General features: G+C 42.4%; 1 protein-coding gene across 1 annotated transcript in view; it reads left to right on the top strand.

The window, feature by feature from the left end:
- Positions 1 to 20,245, top strand: part of otog (otogelin) — a gene marked incomplete at both ends in the record, with an annotated part of 48,848 nt that overhangs the window by 2,826 nt on the left and 25,777 nt on the right. The window contains 20 exons of the mRNA XM_079736500.1: positions 845 to 943; positions 1,178 to 1,335; positions 2,078 to 2,199; positions 2,300 to 2,508; positions 2,837 to 2,967; positions 3,191 to 3,297; positions 4,350 to 4,459; positions 4,836 to 4,961; positions 5,862 to 5,970; positions 6,578 to 6,624; positions 6,964 to 7,109; positions 8,534 to 8,666; positions 9,880 to 10,057; positions 12,544 to 12,668; positions 13,113 to 13,325; positions 14,107 to 14,272; positions 15,491 to 15,565; positions 15,725 to 15,768; positions 15,893 to 16,058; positions 19,563 to 19,670. Coding sequence (XP_079592626.1) covers positions 845 to 943; positions 1,178 to 1,335; positions 2,078 to 2,199; positions 2,300 to 2,508; positions 2,837 to 2,967; positions 3,191 to 3,297; positions 4,350 to 4,459; positions 4,836 to 4,961; positions 5,862 to 5,970; positions 6,578 to 6,624; positions 6,964 to 7,109; positions 8,534 to 8,666; positions 9,880 to 10,057; positions 12,544 to 12,668; positions 13,113 to 13,325; positions 14,107 to 14,272; positions 15,491 to 15,565; positions 15,725 to 15,768; positions 15,893 to 16,058; positions 19,563 to 19,670 — 2,572 coding nt within the window. The remainder of the gene's footprint in view (positions 1 to 844; positions 944 to 1,177; positions 1,336 to 2,077; positions 2,200 to 2,299; positions 2,509 to 2,836; positions 2,968 to 3,190; positions 3,298 to 4,349; positions 4,460 to 4,835; positions 4,962 to 5,861; positions 5,971 to 6,577; positions 6,625 to 6,963; positions 7,110 to 8,533; positions 8,667 to 9,879; positions 10,058 to 12,543; positions 12,669 to 13,112; positions 13,326 to 14,106; positions 14,273 to 15,490; positions 15,566 to 15,724; positions 15,769 to 15,892; positions 16,059 to 19,562; positions 19,671 to 20,245) is intronic.

The raw sequence follows: 20,245 nt of genomic DNA, 5'->3' as shown, positions 1-20,245 counted from the left end.
GACATTGGACACTGAGCAAATTCAATCTGGAACATTTTGGCTTCGTTGGAGTCACCGGCCATGCCACCATCCCAACCACCTACGGCCCTATCCTAAGTATCGGCTGTATACATTAGAAATTTCACTTCTTGACCCTGGAACAAAGACTGATACAAAGTTCTACACTAATCCAGTTATCAAATAGAAAGTGCTCTTTACAGAGCCACCAATCTGACACTTACATACATCTTCTGTCAACTGTCACCCTATAGGACATGCCTGAGTGGGCATGCAGTGGCTAGCTGCTGCTAGGCTTTAAGCCCACCATTCACCTGTCCCACCTGACCATTACACAGATGGTGTCAAGGCAAGATAAGGAGCCGTCATTAGATGAACCTGTGCAGACACCAGAACAGCGGGGGGGGGGGGGGCAGCCTGCACTTAGAGAAGGGCCCGAGAGGGAGGGTGACAGGAGATGATGGTTCTTACTTATATACTTATTATCTATCAGGCTACTTATAAAAGTTGTATTTTAATATACTATCCATTAAAATAGTTTTTTCAGATTGGCTCTAATTGATGCCAAGAGGGGTTATATACAGTAAATGAAATAAAAACGGCTGACAATATGCCTCTTTTTTGATCCAACCTTGATTCACCCAGAATAGGGTCACTGGGCATTTCATTTAGTTGGGGGGTCACCTTCTTAGAACCCAGAACATTCTTTTCGTCCACTCATACATTTGAGCCTTGACCATTAATTTGAGCAAATCCAATAGAGAAATTGCAAAACAGGATTTCAACTCCTTTAACATGCTATGGTTAAAGTATATCGCTGAATTCAGTGTGTATGTTCTTTATTCAGATCTCTGTTGGTTTCCTTGTCTGAATGGAGGTCAATGTGTGAACCAAGACTCATGTGACTGCAGTTTATATCAAGCCACTGGTGCCAGATGTCAAACAGGTACGCCAGTTGGTCCAAACGCTTGGCAAGGTGTGTGTGTGTGTGTGTGTGTGTGTGTGTGTGTGTGTGTGTGCGTGTGTGTGTGTGTGTGTGTGTGTGTGTGTGTGTGTGTGTGTGTGCATGCATGCTTTCCTCTGTTAACAACGATGGGGATACATATTTGTAGTTTCCATGTATCTATCAAGCTGCCGGCCAATCAAGGCCGTGTACCAATCTGTGATTTTATCTTCCCAGTTCCAAACACCGGCTTTGAGAGGGAGATGACATGTCGTTCGTGGGGCCAGTATAACTTTGAGACGTTTGATGGTCTTTACTACTACTTCCCTGGAAGATGCAGCTACACGTTGCTAAAGGATTGCGAGGACATCACATCATCCAGTATCACTGTCCAGGTACAGTACAAACAAGCCAATATGCTTGCCAGGACCCTAATGCACTAGGCATCTACCTAAAATGTGTTCATCATTTCAGCCGCTTTCACTGCTACGTCCCCTGACTTGGCCTGCTGCATTTGAACTGGAATGTGTCCCGTTGAAAAATGCTTTCCACTTACTAAGTTCAGTCTTTGCCTCAGGAAGAGCTTTGCTCTGGAGATTAGTGAAAGCTATCCAATTATTAGGGTAAATTACCATTAAATACTGCAATTATCTATCAGGCTATCTGCAACAGAGCTGGACTTTGTCTCCCCAGGATGTAAGGAGGTTACTTTCCCTGGGAAAACTAAATTGTTGCTGAAAACAATATTACATTTTCTTAATTATTTTTAAATCTAAAAATCAAAAGGAAATCGATATATTGTATCTTTCCTTTTAACTTTTCAATGACATGTTTGTTCTAAATCAGATAACCAGTGCTCCCCTCATTAGGGTCAGTACATTAGGTTAGTAATAGAGCTCTGAGATCTAATCTGAATTAAAAGCATGCATGCGTCTAATGACCAGTTACCCAGTGGAGAGAGCTCTGCACCTGTCGGAATAATGCCAAGGCTTGTCAACTGAGAAGTTAAGTGACTTGTGACTTTTGCAAGTGAATATGTTCCTTCTGAAAAATATACTTCTCTAACTTTTTATTTGTATTTTAAATCAAGTACTTTGAAAGTGAGTTTGTAATGTATGAAGCTATTTTACCCCGCAGGTCCATAACGACCCTGGTTGCCAAGGCTCCAGGTATAACTGCACACGCTCTATCAGTCTCTTCGTTCCTTCGGAAGGGGAGGTCAGGCTGCACCGCGATAATGTCACCTTCAATGGCCAACGGTAAAATACTAAAATACATAAAACAGAAACAAAAATATTAACAGCTGATCCGCCGCATACACAAGAGTATAAGTCCTAATGCAAGTCTTTTTGTATATAGTCTTGAACTGCCTCACCACATCCATGACCTGGAGCTGGAGCATATCGCCCAGTATGTTCTGGTGACCCGGCAGCAAGGCTTCACTCTTGCCTGGGATGGACACAGTGGCTCTGTCTACATCAAACTCAGCCCAGAGTTTGTGGGAAGAACCTGTGGTTTGTGTGGCAACTTTAACGCTGACGTCCAAGATGACCTCAAAACCAGCTACGGTATGGCTGACCAATCCCTCAGGTCATATCTCCTCCCCATTGTCATAATTTGGTCTTTGCTGAGCTACAAAATAACAAGCCATGTTTAACAAGCTGCTTTTTGGAATAATCCTCAATCACGCAAAATTTGTAAATAATAACAATAATAGCCTACCATATATATTGTTTTAAAACAATTTCCATGAACACTGTAGAATAAAGACTTTTGGTTGTGACATGCTTGCAATGTATGGCTATTTCCTCTACTTATTTTATTCTAACAAAGATGAATCAAGAAGAAGTTAAAAAGTTAAGTAAAACCTAAGTGAAAGGACATCTCTTTCTGCAGGACTGGTGACCGCAGAAATAGACATGTTTGGAAACAGCTGGATGGAGGCGAAGCCACACGAAGCAATATGTCTCATCGTCATATCTGGCTTCCCCTCACCCTGTGCTGGGCTGGACGATCATTTCTTGTTGGTAAGGTCTATTTCATCTTTGCATTGGATTCAGAGGAATATGCTCTTTGATGTGGCCACTCTTGTTCATCCTGTGTCTACATCCCTAAATTGTCTTTCCTATATGGAGCATGCCATCCTTCATACAATCCTCCTGTTTCTGTTGTTAATTTCTTGAAGAGAAAAATACCGCCTTTACTGGCACATACCTAATTTTGATATCTCTTCGTGTTGCAACGGGACAGAAAGTGGAAGAGGTGTGTGCTATGCTGCTGGAGGAGCCTTTTCTGAGCTGCCATGCGATTGTCAGCCCTCTACCCTACATGGCCAGCTGCTCCAACGACCTCTGCCTGTAAGACCATCCACACTAAATGTCACTGTAACAGGAAACTAGATTAAAATCTTACTCATTTATTCCCACTGACACAGAATGGAGGTGTAGTCTAGAGGAAAATAGATGGACATGTGATGAAATGTGGTTCATGAAATATCATGAAAGGAAAAGGCATGCCATAAACTTCCTTTACTTGTAAGAACTGCTCGTTTTTGTCGGATGATTTCTGGTGCAAATCCAGCTAGACATACATTAATGAAATGTTTATCAAGTACTTCAAGTAAAAAACGTGACATTGCCGATACAATACACAAATGCATATGAGTCTGGAACCTCGCAGTTCATTTTTGATTTCTAAGGGAAGCCGACCAAAATAACAGAAACATTTGGATAAACCAAACAACCAACGATCGGTAGAAATGTTTGTGTGACACATCTGCGGCAGCCATCTTGGTTGTTGTTTTTGTATCAAACCCGCCCTTTATTGGATGAATGTTTGTAATTGTTCCGACCCGGGCTACCGGGCCAGGTCTGCTGGAAATCTGTCAGAACAAAAGGGAGGCCAGACGCAAATAAAACTTTAGCTTTCTGATTTATCTGTCTCCCAGGCTAAGTAAGTACAAATAATTGAATTGTTTGTCAAGTAATACAAGTATAAATAAATGGCTGAATAGTTAAGTTAAGCTTATTATTCGGAGAAGCGAAATTTAATCAAATCAAACAAAATAATAATAATAATAAAGGAAATATAATGCACAATATGCTCAATACACCAAATATATTACTCTCAAGTGTATCCACAGGTAATGACTTCCAGATAAACCGTAGAATTTTGAACTCACTCAAGGTTCAGAGCTTGTGCCGAGTTCATTAACATCTCTGGAATAGTCCGCCATCCCAGGTGTCCCAGGTATGACTTTACCCCTGGCTCGGCTTAAAGAGTCATTCTTTGCCTTTGTGTGTGTGTGTCTCTTTGTGTGTGTGTGTGTGTGTGTGTGTGTGTGTGTGTGTGTGTGTGTGTGTGTGTGTGTGTGTGTGTGTTTGTGTGTGTGCTTTGGTCGGGTGTGAAGGTCAAGTCCCAGTGGTGATGTGGTATGCCAGGTGTTCACAGAGTACGCCAGGGCCTGTGCCCAGGCCGACTCCCCGCTTAACGACTGGAGGGAACACATACCCCAGTGTGGTATGTCTACACTGTTGGCCCAACCCGTAGCCCGTTCCCTACCTTCTCCTGTCCCTAGAAGCAACACACAAAAGGCATGCGCTTCATCTTTCACATGAAGTATTTATGTCCTTTTTATTTATCAATCTGAACCTATCATATACAGTATGTGTCAGGAACATGCCTTAAAATGGTATTTACACTCCACTCCACTACACAAAGCCAGTTTAGGTACTTACACCGGTTTAGGCAGACTTTTATTTTTACTATTTAAATAATTTACATGTATAACCTTTTATTTTCTATACGTTTGTTTCATACCTAGAGCAACATCGTTCATCTTTAAACCTGTACCACATTTAATTTCTTTGGTGATCTTTGTCATTGTTCTGATCAGTGAAGCAGTGTCCCGCTGACTTGCAGTACAGGGAGTGCATCAGCTGCTGTCCGGCCACCTGTAATGCGGAGCGCATGTGCATCGACAGCAAGCTGGTCTGTCTGGATGGCTGCTACTGCCCAGCAGGTGAGTTTACTGTCTGTGTTGGGAGGATTCTACCCATCACACACAGTTGAAGACTTATAGTGTGCTGGGGTTAGACTTTTATTTTTTTTGGGATTTCGGATCTGGTTTTTTTAATGAGTCCTTGCCTGGTTCAACCACCTGAATTTCCAGCCACTTTTGAAACACCTTCTGCGATTCAGGGTCTGATGTTGGCTCCTTGAGTGGTATTAAGCTTTCACCAAGCCAATCAGGGTCTCGTAGGTGGGACTTGACAAAATATTTAATGACGTAATCTGTTTGACCATAGCAAGCTACAAAAAAGGGTTAGCACAAATTCAACATTTAAATTCTCTTCAAGTTTATGGATTCTGCTATGGAACCTGTTCAACAACAAAGAGCAACTTCACATGGAGAATCATTATCCACTTAGTGATTGGTTTATGCTGGGTCCGATCCAGACAGTCTTTCAGCGTCAATGGCCATTATGAATGTGGGGACGTAGGATTGGGCGGTTGTCACCAGTAGTGTGACATGGTCAAAAGCTTGTAATGTGTTGTCTGGGACGCAACATATTGTCTACCGTTTTGACCCCTCCTCCCCGATGTGAACTGGAAACAAAGTCATGTTGCCGTCAGATGTGTAGTGTGCCCTGTCTTTAGTGCCTAATTTGACACAGGACCATAATTAAAGACAGAAATGTTGTCTATATATGGGCATTTGTTGGAAGCAAGACCGTCAAATTACAACCACTACATTTCTTAACCTGCACCGTCTCTATAAATGAAAAGACGGAAGTTACTGACGATTATCAGGCTAGATTAGTCCCCCATTAAAAAAAAGTTCAGGCAAGAAGACTTGATGAGTAAACGGTAGGGCCTTTACTATGGGTATGTAGCTGATACCTTGGTGTCCTCTCGTCAGGTCTGATTTATGAGGATGGACGCTGCGTGTCACCGTCTGACTGTCCGTGTGAGTACCACGGCATGCTTTACCCTGGCGGACAAACGGTTCAGGAAGACTGCAACAACTGGTAAGCTTCCTCAGATATCCCAACATCATACTCATATCAGGCCTGTTAGATGGATTCAAACAAAACGTTCAGTCAGTATTTTTCCGGACCTGAAAAATTACCTTTATTTGTAATGCTAGTCTGTTTGCTATATAAGAGATGACTACATGTTTTCAAATCGAATAGTCTTTTGTACTGAGATATTGTGAAGTATTTCCCTGGATGGGAGGACATGCATGCTCGTCTTTCGATACCTTTCATCCTTTGTCTGTCACTTTCGATTTTTGTATTAACACATATATCTCATTATTCCCACCTGTACACCATGAAGGTGGGCTTGTTGTAAAGTTAGTGGAAAGCGTACGTAGTTTACTAATATATTCATCAAATAAATCATTAGGAACTGCACTTGTTGTTCTCAGGTAGTCCCAATATGGCATCAGTTATTACACTGTACAGTCTGTAATCATAACAATGAAGCCAATCAGAGCCAACCATCTGAACCTCCTCCATCTGCAGTGGTCTCAGTTCCCCCCCCCCGCCTGTGATCCTGCTGATTAGGCCCCTGTTTGATGTCCCCCACCCCACCCCCAATCATCTACTGACTTCTTTGCCTGCTCTGTTTCAGCACATGTGTCGGGGGTGTGTGGAACTGTACAGAGTACACCTGTCCAGGTATGTTATGACCGACCCATGCAGCATGTTTTTCAACGATAAATGACCTTAATATTAACATTACCTTAACATTACACCCAATTGTCTTTTTAACCTCTAATAATATGCTTGCAAATATGATTGCACTGATTCAATTACACAAATACATAAGTGCATATCTACAATACTCATCAGTTAACTTGCTCAATTATTTTCAACAGTGATTGTCTGTTTGCTTTTTACAATATTTGCCACACTCAGATACAAAGTAAGGTTGATGTTGCTTGCCTATTATTTCAGAAAAAACCAAACAAAGTTGTGATTATAGTACTGTTTCTTTGTTTGTTTCCCGCTGTGAAGGAGAGTGCTCAGTGACTGGAGATATGTTCTTTCAATCCTTCGACGGTCGGATCTTCACCTTTCCAGCGACATGCCAGTATGTTCTGGCAAAGAGCAGCAGCTCAGGGAGGTTCACAGTCACCATTCAGAATACCCCATGTGGACCTGTGAGTCTATTTTCTTCATGTATGCTTACATATAATTGTGTATATTTATGTTACAAACACCTATGTGAAATCTTATATTAGATCCTTGCCATCCAAAACCATATAAATACAGGTTTTCCGCTACATGTTTCTGCATTTTAAGGTTAAAGGAATGATACTCAAATGTAGTATATTGATATGTATAATAGGCTTTATTATGAATTATGAATTTTATGAGATAGACATTTCGCAAATTGCTATCACACATGGGGGATTCAATTTTACTGTCCCTTTGTGAAAATGGACGCCAGATAAGAGCACTTGTGACTCGGCTGGGAAAGCCAGCAGCCCACTTACAGACATGGCTGAGCTCACCGCAGCTATCTTTAGGATAGTCAGTGGTGCATTCTGGATTCCTCAATTGCATTTCTTTGGTACTGGACCCTAGCTTTCAGGGCAAAACGAAAAGTCCCAAACTGAAGAAAAACCAACTTCCAAAGTGTAGGAAAGACTTTGGTTAACATTTCGGTTAACATTTGGTTAACATTTTGGTAAACTTCTTAGCTGAGGCTAGAAAGTTTACCAAAACAGACACATCACTGAATGAAATAGCACCTGAATGTAAAACATTGCTGTCTACCAAGCAATATATTTCAATACATCAAAGTAGAAATGGGACAATGAAAGGTGCCCAGATTGTAAATGAAAAGGAAAAAATTAAAAAGGATTTTTCGTAAAATTTGTTTCATATTGCAGTAGCATCGGGGTTAGTGTTAGCCTCACATTTAGCGTTAGCATTTAAATAGAGCAAAAATGAAATGCCCACCCAAACTCTGTGAAATTCCCCAGACAATCAAACTATGGAATATAGCGTGCCAAACAGAGTGAATGACAACAAATTTCCCCCAAATTTCCCAGTCGCCTTTGAGCTGCTAATACACAAACTCAACAATGAAGGGTGGCCCCTGGATAAGATGTCTCATTCACAAGATAAGGGAGCCCCAAGACCCCATCTGAACAGCCTTGCCTGGACAGCATGACCCTTTCTGCTCTCTGAGTGACAGACCTGCAGAGGGCTTTGTATATTATGGCGGAGGAGGTGATTCAGGAGGGGGGGGTGATTCCATTTATGAAAGAGACAATTCAGAGAGAGAAGATCACAAACTCAGTGTCCTGTGACAAATGCACATCTACCCTTATGCATTCTACCGGGTTAAGAAACCAGACCATGTAAAACATCTCAAAACCAGCAACACACACACAATAATCGTAGAAAAATGTAAAATGTGAATGAATGAGGGCTAGGTGTTCTATCCAGAGAGAGGAAAGGCTTGGGCTGAACCCCATTTTGAATTCAGCCCCATTGTGTATCTGTATCTAAACGGCTGTGATTATAGGATAACCATCCCAACTCTCTATCAAACCCATCTTGTCTTCATTGACAGACTCTGGACGGGGCCTGCATCCAATCTGTGAGCCTGCTCTTTGACGAGGATCCCAGAAGCCAAATTACCCTGAGCCACCTCGGCGAGGTCTTCAGGGCAGGACAGTACCGCGTCTCTCTGCCCTACTCCGACGGTAAGGCTGGCCTCCGCCATCATGACCCTGGGCATTGTTCAGCTGCTTCTTTCAGAGCACCCCAGGGACCCCACGGAGATGGGATTGAATGACAGCTGTGCCATTGAAGAGATTTTTTGTTGTCCACAATGCGCACCGCTTTTTACTCACATCTCTGGGTTTTGCTCTTGCATTGTGTTGCACTAAATGAGATCCCTCTGAGCATGGCCTCCTTTTGGCAACTTCATGTTTTTATCGCCTCCATGTTCTCAATGTCTGGTAAACAGCCTTTCATGGAAATATGTCAAATAGATTGGATATCGGATAACAGCAAAGAGTCTTGAATCCTTTTCAAAATAAGCAATTCAAAGACGCTCTCTTCCCTATTTTAAAGAATGCACTTTTCAGTGTACATTGTATTTTTGAGTGTTTTTTCTATATCCATAAATCCGGTCAGGTATATTGTATATGTATTGCCCTTAAGCAAACTTACAGACAATTTCAGGCTTCACTGGTCCACATTACATACTTTACATCCCCTAATGGCAAAACTTTAAATCCAAATCCTAAATCCAAAATTCCGGATAATTATCTTTTTTTGTGCCCAATTTACCATTGACAACTGGTAAGATTTCATTGCCAAATTATCATGTGGTGTTGGATATGTTAAGATTGGATTTTACTTCCTCAAACACTGATTCGAAATCGCAAACATTAAGCATGGTCCATATTTACGATGTGATATCCTGTAGTGTGGGGCGAACCCAGAGGAAAGCCAAGTACACATTGTATATAGTGTCACATGGGAATGACGATAACTAATCAGGAGCCACGCTGAGCGGTGATCGAAATAGAAGCCCTTTCGCAAAAGCGAGAATTGTATGAATTTGTGAAAAGACTAGTCCATCTCATGCTGCAAAGTTTCCATGTTCATGCAGTCTCCATGGCTTATTCCATAGTTCTATAGAAGTTCTTTAGTATGTTTGTTTAACCTAAAGACATGTATTTGATAAAGACATTGCAATGACTATCGATTAGTGTACGGTGTGACGTTTGTTTAAATCGTTGCCTTCCACACTTAATCATTTGTTAGATGTGCGGTCTCTCACGTTTACTAGAATTCTAATGTGGGCCAGGAATTATGAGTTCAATATGTGCCTATTGGCATGCATATACAACTGTAGAACACAAATATCAAAAAACAAATCAACAAATCAAACCTCTTCCTCCACAGAGATGTTCCAAGTCCAGGAGCTGTCCTCCATGTTCCTGCAGGTGAGCACAACCCTGGGCTTACAGCTCCACTACAGCTGGAAGGAGTTCCGCCTCTACCTGCGCCTGGACCCCTCCTGGAAGGACGACAGCCTGGGCCTGTGTGGCACCTTCAACGGCAACACTCAGGATGACTTCCTGTAGGTGTTCACTTCTCTCCATATCATCAAACCAGGTTTCTCTCTGGTGCTTTGGTTTGTAGAATTGAGCGACAACTAGTGGAACAGACTTGGCAAAAATGGAATATAACATGAGTACACTAATTCAAATGAGTGTATACTCCAATGAAAACAAGATTGGGTATTCGTTACATTCTTTGGTTTGAGCCCCTGCATGGGGAGCGGGACCTCTTCCTCGGAGGCCGCCATTTTGCACCGCCATTGTTCTATAGCAGCCCAGAATGGACAAACAGCTCTAGAGAGAACGTTTATAGACTAATTAGCGAACTACAAACCTATCAAAGAACCTCATCATTTGACGCTAGGCTACTCTATGCGGTCCTAGACGATTGCATCATTTTTTTAAGTGCCTCCTGGCACCTTACACAGGCCAGCACAGGCCAGCCCCTGTACTGGCTACCGCCACCGCCTGGCCACCGCCTTCCCTCTCCAGTTGCTGGAAAGGGAAGTTAGTTGCAATCTCCAACCCCAATGCTAGTAGCTAGTCAGCTCAATTTGACACAGTGGACCTTAAAGTCTTTAGGTGACTTTAAAACTAATGGCAGGAGTTGTCATGTTTGCGGTGTCATTGACTCCGCAAACATGACAATTTTTTTGTCATGGTTTTTGCATGGTCTAATCTGATCCATCGTCGACTGAAGTCAAATAATTTAACATATCTTTTTTTATATGTGCAGGTCAGTGATGCCTAACTATATATATATATATATATACATATATCTATATCTGTATATATATATATATATATATATATATATATACATAATAATCTTTATGTATTTTCGCAATTGCACTTAGTAATGCCGAAACCTGCAACGATAAAGGGAGCGTTGAAACATTTTACTTTCTATCGAAGAATCAAATTGCCAAAGATTCGATATCACCCCAAATACATATTTATCTCCTGGACCCCCCTCCTTACACTGCTATGTATGCTCTCTATATATAAAAGAAAAGAAAGATGCATTTCAGCAGTACAGGGAGAGAGAGAAAGAGAGAGAGAGAGAGAGAGAGAGAGAGAGAGAGAGAGAGAGAGAGAGAGAGAGAGAGAGAGACATGGATAAAGTTGGTGAGAAAATAAACTGAAAGCATTAAAGAGAGAGAGAGAAAGGGAGTTGGGAGCTCTCAAGCTCTTCCTCCTTAGCTTTGAAACAGGAGAATCCTCCCTCTTGCACTCGTTTAGTCTCTCTGTTTCTTTCGCTCAACTTGTTTTCCCTTTCTCTGTGTGCTCCACTCTCTTTTTCTTGATCTCTCTCTATCGCTCTCCCACTCTCTGTTTGCATAGTGACCCTTTCTCAGTCTCTCTCCCCTCTCTCTCTCTCTCTCTCTCTCTCTCTCTCTCTCTCTCTCTCTCTCTCTCTCTCCCTCTCTCTCTCTCCGTTGTTCACTGTCTCTCCCTCTCACTCTGTGTGTGCATAGTGACTCTCTCCCTCTTTCTCTCTCTCTCTCTTTCCTACTGACCCACTCACACCATGACTGCGAGCCTCTATCTCGCTCTACCCCCTCTCTCCCTCCTTCTCTCCCTTCAGCTCCCCCCCCACCCTCTCTCTCTCTCTGTGTGTAATGAACACTCCACTCCTCCACAGTGACCCAGGCCCAGCATCAGAAAGGTCCCCACTCTAATCACCTCTTTTAGAAGGAACAGATGAGCACCCAACTATGATGACCGGGACTGAACGTCCCACTTCCACAAGGAATTTACTGTTCTTTGAGAAAGGGACTCTAATGGGCCGCACCTTAATGGCAACGGCAATAAAGGGCGGATGTTGTCTAACAGCTGTAAATGGATATACATCAAAGGTGTTCACTGAAGTAGCTAAGGTAGCAGAAGGGGTTGGGCCTAGCCCTGTTTGTGTTTTCTTGAGGGAAATTGGGGAGAGATCTAGTTTTCTACTTGGGACAAAGTCTTACTTTAATGTCTTAGATGCGAAGATTAAAAAGCTATTGGTGTTTGTTAGACAAACCTCTTCCATCTGGCAGTTACTCGTGATGCTTTGTGAGAAAATCAGTTTCTAGTAGAATGCACTTGCCTCTGTATGAGCCACATCGGCAAGCAACCACTATGGACATCTATTCTCTGATTGGTTCAGGGAACCCATTGTGCCTGTCAATCACAGGTGTGTGTAATGCAATGGCAGAGCAACATCGGGAGGGATTGAGCATAGAAGGAGACAATTTCTTTGTTTGTTTATTTTCAAAATCTCGCTCTCTGTTTGCAAATGACGAATCTTACCTGCAGCACCTTACATGGTGTCAACACACAATTTGAAAAGGTGTTGGCCAAAAGGTTTTATTGAAGTGTAATTTTAGTATAGTTCTTTAACCTAAGATTGTTTATTGTTATACCAAGCACTTGTCTTTTTCGTCGTTATAAAAATCAGGCGAGTCAGCCTTCTGGCCTCTCCTGTTGTTTTTTGACAGCGTCACTGACACCTGTGTTGCATCAGGTCTCCGTCTGGGATGATCGAGAGCACGCCGCTGCTGTTTGGAGACTCCTGGAGGGTGCCCTCGGCCTGCACTCCCCTCCACAGCTCCCCCCAGCTGGACCCCTGTGATACACACCAACAATCCGGTAAACCCATCTTCTGGGGATGACATTAGTCTTATAAATAGTCTTATATCAGGCTTCAATCCCAGATGGAGCACATACAGCTGTTGAAGCCTTATGTCACAACCTATAGTCCTCATGTGTGACTGCCTGTACACATCAGTGGAACCAGGGCCTCTGCTCTCCTGTCAACAACACGTTAATGGGGGTCACTTAAAGCGGTTAGCTTACCAACTAATTAGCTTGTGCTAAAAAGAACGAAATTTGGCTTGAAAAACCGCTGCAGTTCATGCAGTGATATTAGAAGGAACAACTCACACTAGGAAGAACACATAATTAACGCCGTTATGTATTGACCATGGCACCTCCTAGGCGCGGACATGACAATATCCCAAATAAGGTCTAAAACAGCCCTACCCTCTCCCTCGCTCCTATAACCGCGCCCGTCACACCTCTGCCCGTCCCCAGCGACCTACGCCTCGGAGATGTGCGACCTGCTGAACCAGGAGGTGTTCTCCCCGTGCCACGAGTACATCAGCCCCGCCCCCTTCCAGCGGCAGTGCCGCGCCGACACCTGTAAGTGTGGCACGGCCTGCCTGTGCTCCGCGCTGGCCCACTACGCACGCCACTGCCGCAAGTTCTCAGTCATCGTCGAGTTCAGGTCCCACGTGCCGGATTGTGGTGAGTGTTCGGGCCTCTGTGTCATTTGCTTGCAAAGACTAAGTTATGGTTCCCCGTCAACACAACGCAAGGGGGTTCATGGATAAATTACGTCCTTGTGGACCCTCCTCGCGTCCACCGCAAGGGCCTGACGTGCGCCTCCCAAGAATTTTAACCTTGCGTCCAGGCGTGATTGGTCCACTCACTGAAACTCGACACAGAACCAAAACAGGTCACGACTGCGTCGAAGCGTCGGCGTTGTCCTTGCGTTGCGTCGACATGGAACCATAAGTGAGCCTTAAGTGTGTTGCAGACTAAAAGAATAGGACAGTAACGACAGTGTTCAGTTTTGTGTTCATTTGTTTTATCTATGATAAGGATGTCATAAGCAGGTAGTTGGGGGATGACTGAGTAGAAAAGTGTAGTTTGGCTTGTATGTTTCGACTTTGTGCTCCATGTGTGAATCCACCTTCATGGAGAAGGTGATGCGAGTGAAATATTCTACTGCAGATGGTTAAAAAAAAACAGACGCTTATTGGGTTACTAGGTTGAGTAAATGGCATGGTTGTTCTTGCAAATCTTCAGTTTACAGAACTTATACAAAAAATGTAAAACATAAAACATTTATTACAAATGATTATTTACGATAAAAGACAATGTATACACAACAAAGCGCACTCTGGTTGGTAGCTATATATAAGACATTGGATTTAGATTACTGGAATGGTGAGATTGCCTGAACCTTTTGTCATTGCAATGTCATACGTATGATGCTGTGTTTGGATACTCTGTATTCCTTTAGCGGTTGAATGCCCGGACACTATGGAATACGGGACATGTGTGTCGTCATGCCAACGCCGTTGCTCCAGTCTATCATCCTCCCATCATTGTGGGGAGGAATGTGAGGAAGGGTGTGTCTGCCCATATGGAACCTTCTACGACGCCCACACACACGCCTGTGTGCCCCGGTAAGACACGGTGTCCATCAAGTAAAAAAGCTACACTAATCGGTAGCCCATTGTTCTTGAAATGCAGCATTACTTTTGTCATAGCTAACGTTGAAGGTTACCTTTGCAAACATAAACCAGACCGTAACCATTTTAAATGGTGATGTGTGGTCCCTTGATTTAAGGCAATCCATGCTCCATTGGCTACTTTATGTTGATGACCTGTCTAGATTCCCTCGACATGTCTTTGCAAAGTGATATTGATATTTTCAGCAAAGTTGAGGTCAGTTTTAAAGTGGAAATCCTTGTATCGTTGACGTTACTTAGCTTGGTAATTGCAGGCTTTTTTTTTCGACCCCCTCTCTGCCCTCGAACCACATGCAGCTTAATTCCTTTTAAATGGCCCAAGGTTTTTTACATCCTACCGCAGGGCAGTGCTTTACTTAACATGTGGTAGAGTTACCGCAAGAAACCCCCTTTCATTCCCACCTGAGCAGTGGGCAGCAGCGTTATCGGATAACCAGTGAGAAGAAATGTGGACCACAGAGGCTGATGTGTAGAATTGACCTATAGGTTACAACGTCTATCAATCTCTGCTGCATAGCCTTTGACACACCTTGGCTCAACAGGTGGCAAGCACAATATCTGGTAGCTTATGAACCTGTACCACTAGCCTCAACTCTCAGGGACAGCCTCTCCTTAATAAGCTTGAGCTGCTATCCTCAGGTCATAGTTTTGTGGCGCCTGCTAGGAGGACCAAGCATTAAATGTTTTCCTTTGTCCCCACTGCCGTTGGAATCTTAAATAATAAATAGCACCAATCTGCTTATGGCACATTGTCATTGCAATGTATCTGATTTAATCTGAACTACAGTCACGTTTTATTATTACAGTTTATTATTACCGGAGTTCTGTCTTTATTAATGTTGTGACCCTGCCTGCAAAACAATATTGGACATTTATGCCAATAGGGCTTTTTAATTAAACATTATTATTAAAGAATTGATTGTCCCTTTGAGGGACGAAAAAAAACTTGAAATTGAACTTGAGCTCAACAGGTGTCTTTGAGTTCTGACGATAGCAACCATCTATCAATGTGCCAGTGCCTTTATATGTGAATCTATGTGTGTGTGTGTGTGTGTGTGTGTGTGTGTGTGTGTGTGTGTGTGTGCGTGTGTGTGTGTGTGTGTGTGTGTGTGTGTGTGTGTGTGTGTGTGTGTGTGTCCATTCCCTCCATAGGAGCCAGTGTCCTTGCAGTTTTCTGGGGACCGATTATGAGGCAGGGGATGTTATTATAACATCAGCAGGAGTTCAGTAAGATCACCCTCCCACTCACCCGCCAACTCTGTCATTGTCAATCATTCATATATGTAAAGAGGCTCCAATACATTTTTGTAATAACATCTCAAACAACACAATACATATCAGTATTTGTATATCCTCTAATAAAAACATATCTGTTATCGCATGCAGGATCTGCCAGAATGGTAAACTGACTGCTCAGAATACTGACAACGGTAAGCATTTTTTCCTCTTCTTTTCATAAGAATAACTTTTTGCACGTACAATAATGCTGCTCACTGAGAACACTATATACAATGCAAAGAAAAAATCAGTTCAATAAAACTTGAACTTCTGCAGACATGCTGTGTCCTCTGGGCCAGCTCTACCAGAACTGCTCTGAGGGAGAGGATGGGCATGTGGAAGGGAGAGGCGTGGCCTGCGAACAGACCTGCCAATCCTCCCTTCTCAACCTCACCTGCTCAGCACATGAACCCTGTGTGTCGGGCTGCACCTGCCCCCCTGGGTGAGTACTCTGATCTTAGTCCAGGTATCCACCCCATCGCTGGGCTTCACAGGCTACCGTTTGAAGTTGAGAATACGTTTTCATCCAAGTTTGAGTACATCCATGCGACTAGAATTAAGAATGCGTGGCACTAGTATACAGAAAAGGAAACTGTACACCTTTTAAGTATCTATAAAAAAGTTTCTCAATATGGTCAAATGCAACCATAACTCTTTGGTGCCACACTCATTCATTAAATTGTTTGGGTGGTAGGGTTCTTGGGCTTCATACATTTTATGATTTACCCTGGTGAATTCTTATTTAAGATTAAAACCTTATTTAGTCATCAAAAACATGACTTAGACAGAAAGACAGACTTGACAATACATATGCCTCATATTAATTGTGGAACTTCCTTCATAGTTCCGGTTTAAATCATTGGCCAATAGGGTGAAGGGTTAATTGTGTGCCATTTCTAATCCTCCCCAGTTTCCCTAATGTGTTATTTGTTATTGGACTCAAGTCGCTGGTAGTAGCAACACTGTAATACTAGACAGATTATGACGTGGAAAGTACTGAAGAACAAAATGTGAGTCAAGGTTACCTTAATAAGTGAAGGTCAGCAAAGATGACTCGGCTTGGTGCTTACGGTATAAGCTCAGGTGGAATCATTGATAGTTGTGTGACTCAGACAATAACACGATGATACATAGGTCAACAGCTACGTACCTGTCTATAATAGATTGCTTGAAAGTTGACTGACTCATCCCCATATATTACATTGACCTTCTTTGAAACGTTGTGAAGAATCAAGGTTATTGCTGTTATTTATCAGCTGACTCGTGTCAGTGTTCAAATAAAGAGGGGCTTTATTTGAACATTTCCGTGATTATTTCTCAGAGCGTAAGGATGGGTCTTTCTTAGAAGAATCCCATCTATGCATTGCCCGTTCATGGATGGGACATGGTGTGCTCTCACAGAGACACACAATTTACTTGCATGTTGGCACACTTGCTGGTAGTAAGTTACCATACTTTGCAAATGCGAAATTGTTGTACGTGACTAACCCTGACACATGTCAGCTCTCTGTCCGCATCTCGTTTCAAAAGAAGAATCCAGAAGTTAATCTTTAAAAATATCTTTCTAATAATACCTCAGTTTTTAAATTGCTGTCAGGAACAAGCTTTGGCTGCTACCACTGCTGACCTATACATTTTTTTAATGGTATGGAAGCTAAAGGTGATGTGAGGGCAGAAAAGAGAGTCAAAAACATGTGAAATATGGTATGGTTAAATTTTTTTATATAAAGGCTTTTTTGATCATGTAAAATGCTCTATTTCTATTTCAAATCATGTTATTTTTTTTCTGGTCTACATGGAAGCAGTTGTGGTACTGGGTCTCTGATCTGAAAGGTTAGCCTGTATACGACTCGTTGGGACAGGTGTCCTTAAAACTAGTAGTCGGGGGCTTCAGACAGTTTGGGGTGGATTACAGCAACACGATCCCTGTAATCCCCTTTTGCTGTTGCACTAAATAGACGGTTAAATGGCTATTTTGAGACATAATCCAAGAGTCATCCTGAGTAGGTTATTCCTTCTAAAACCAGAGATGATGGCAACAGAATATTTTACAGATTATAACACATTTGCTATTCATAATATACTGATAACATCATTTTGACCTCAAACAAAATATGCAAATCTATCTATTGATGTCGTGTTCGCTGAAGTTGAACATCTTGAAAAGGCAGTGTTTGAATATAAATTCCTTGTTTGTACTAATACTAAGCCAGTACCAATATCTTATCAATAGGTACACATTGTTTAAAAAATAAATAAGGATAACAACAAATTTGGACGCATCCAACACTTTTGAAAGGCCAAATCAATCGCAGATTTCCATCTATAGCAGGTTGGAGGTAACTAGGCAAGGATGACACAGGCAGATACTATATATACCATAACTATATCACACTTTGTTGATCAAAATGTGAACTATTATTCATTCCCTTTAGTGAATATTTATAATTACCCACTAGGCATTTGTGTTTTGTGTAAAAATCAAAATGGAATTGCTCCTCTAAAAAAACAAATTAACCGCAATAAAATTTATAATAATAATGTTATGTTGCAATAAAACTATTTCACTATAAAATTAATCAAATGTGGCTTGGAATTGCGAGTAGCAAATTTTGGCTAGTTTTATTGTGTTTTTTGTTGTTGCAACAGGGCCGCATAGGTGTTCCGCACTAAACTTAACTAACATATCCTTGCACTTTCAAAACAAGTTGTAAAGTAACAATGCAATTCATTAATATTAATTTCCAAACAGGGGGGAGCATGCAGGTTTGGGAGAATTCCCTATTTTGGTCTCTTTGATCAGCGTAACGGATACAGCAGCTTGGCATGTGGATAAAGGAAGCTGTTAACACTGTTTCCTGTTCTCCGCGGTGTAACTTTACACACATCAACCTCAGGTTTATGGTGGGACCATTCACAGTGTCACCTGATTGTCTGCACCCTGGCCCGTGGATACGGCTCACCCCTGCATATTACAAGATACTTATCATCTCGGTCTCGCAGCGGGGAGAAGCAAACACAGTGTTCCACACAAAGACTTTTATTCTCTTTCTATCTCTGAGAATCCTAATTGTCTTGTTTTCTCATGTAGTCAATGAGTCTAACCTGGTGCTGCTCCAGACCTTCCCACCCCTGGTGCCCCGACCGCACTGCGGAAGGCAGCCAGTTTGGCTCTCCTTCTGTCACCAACCTGCATATCTTTAGGGATGAGCGCCTTGTGCGGTGCTGAGTTGAAGTGGTTTGGATTGAATGGTGGTTTTAAGGTATAGAGCTATCATGTGCTACGTGATCAATTCGGTTCTCTTCTCTGGGATCCAGCATCCTACTATGTCATAGCACAACGTCTGTCGCGAGGTGGCACAGAGCTTGGGCCTGAAACCAGGAGCTGAAAGGGGCGTTAGGAAAAGGGGAGTTATGCTTTGTATCCTGTTTTGGGATAATCTACCGAGGAAAACTCAGATCAGGCTTTCAGAAGGGTATTTTTATTTCTCAAGTGTCTTCATGGTGTTGATTTGAAACCTTTTCAGACACTTATTTTCGAGTTTAATACTCCTGGCAGAGTTTCTGTTCGCCAATTACGTGCTTATAGCCCCCTCCATGATTGGTCGAAACAAATATGTAGCTAAAATGAAGTGGACCACCCTGTTCCCACAGATTTGAGCTTGAACTTGAGATATTTATTTAAATTAATTGTGAGATGAGTAACCTCATACCTTCCATGGCTAGTTCTCAACAAACATGGCCTTTGTACTGGATCCTCAAAATGCTACTCAAACACATTTAATTTAAATGTCAATGAAAGATGCTTGACATCTCATAAGAAAGTTAATTTTTTCTTTTGTTTTTCTTTGTTTTGTTTTTCTTTGTTTTCCTTTTATGTTGAATATGACTGATAATAATTATCACTATGATAAACAGCTGTATTTTCTATTTCCTTTGCTCTTAGCTTCCTGAGGCATGGAGACGAGTGTTTTCAACCTGAATCCTGTCCTTGTCTGTGGAAGGGGAAGGAGTACTACCCGGGAGACAGGGTCTCCTCACCCTGCCATCAATGGTACACCCTGAAACACAGCCACACACACACACACACACACACACACACACACACACACACACACACACACACACACACACACACACACACACACACACATACACACACTCAAGAGAACTATGATGTCATCGAGTTCAGGGCAAAATTCTTTATTTAGGTTGTTGGGTTTGTTCCTTTCAAAAGAAACTCTTTTTTCCTGTTTTTCAGTGGCACTTTAGCGGTCGCTTGAAATAGCGTGCAATCATCCCTTGTTCTGTATTTCGCCGCAGAAGACAAATTTCAAACAATATCAAGACAAATCTCCAACAATGGCAGCAATTCTTCTTTGCCAAAACGTTTAAGCGTTTCTAAGAGCGATGAGTTGTGAGACAGTCAGAGTGGTGGAAGTGGCCATCCGATACGTCTAATTCACTCTTCTCAAGCCCAGGGTAAGAGCAGGGTGAACAGAGGCCATCCTTGTATGACACTCTTTCATTTCTGCAGACTGTTTGTCAGTGTTGAAAGGGAAGGCACCCCCTTCCCCCCACCCCCCTTGCAGTGATCTCAGTCTCTGCTCCCATTCTCCCCGTCTTCCA

The sequence above is a fragment of the Pollachius pollachius genome, assembly GCF_949987615.1.
Source record: "Pollachius pollachius genome assembly, chromosome: 5".
Classification (NCBI taxonomy): domain Eukaryota; kingdom Metazoa; phylum Chordata; class Actinopteri; order Gadiformes; family Gadidae; genus Pollachius; species Pollachius pollachius.
This window is presented reverse-complemented; position numbering and strand designations above follow the sequence as displayed.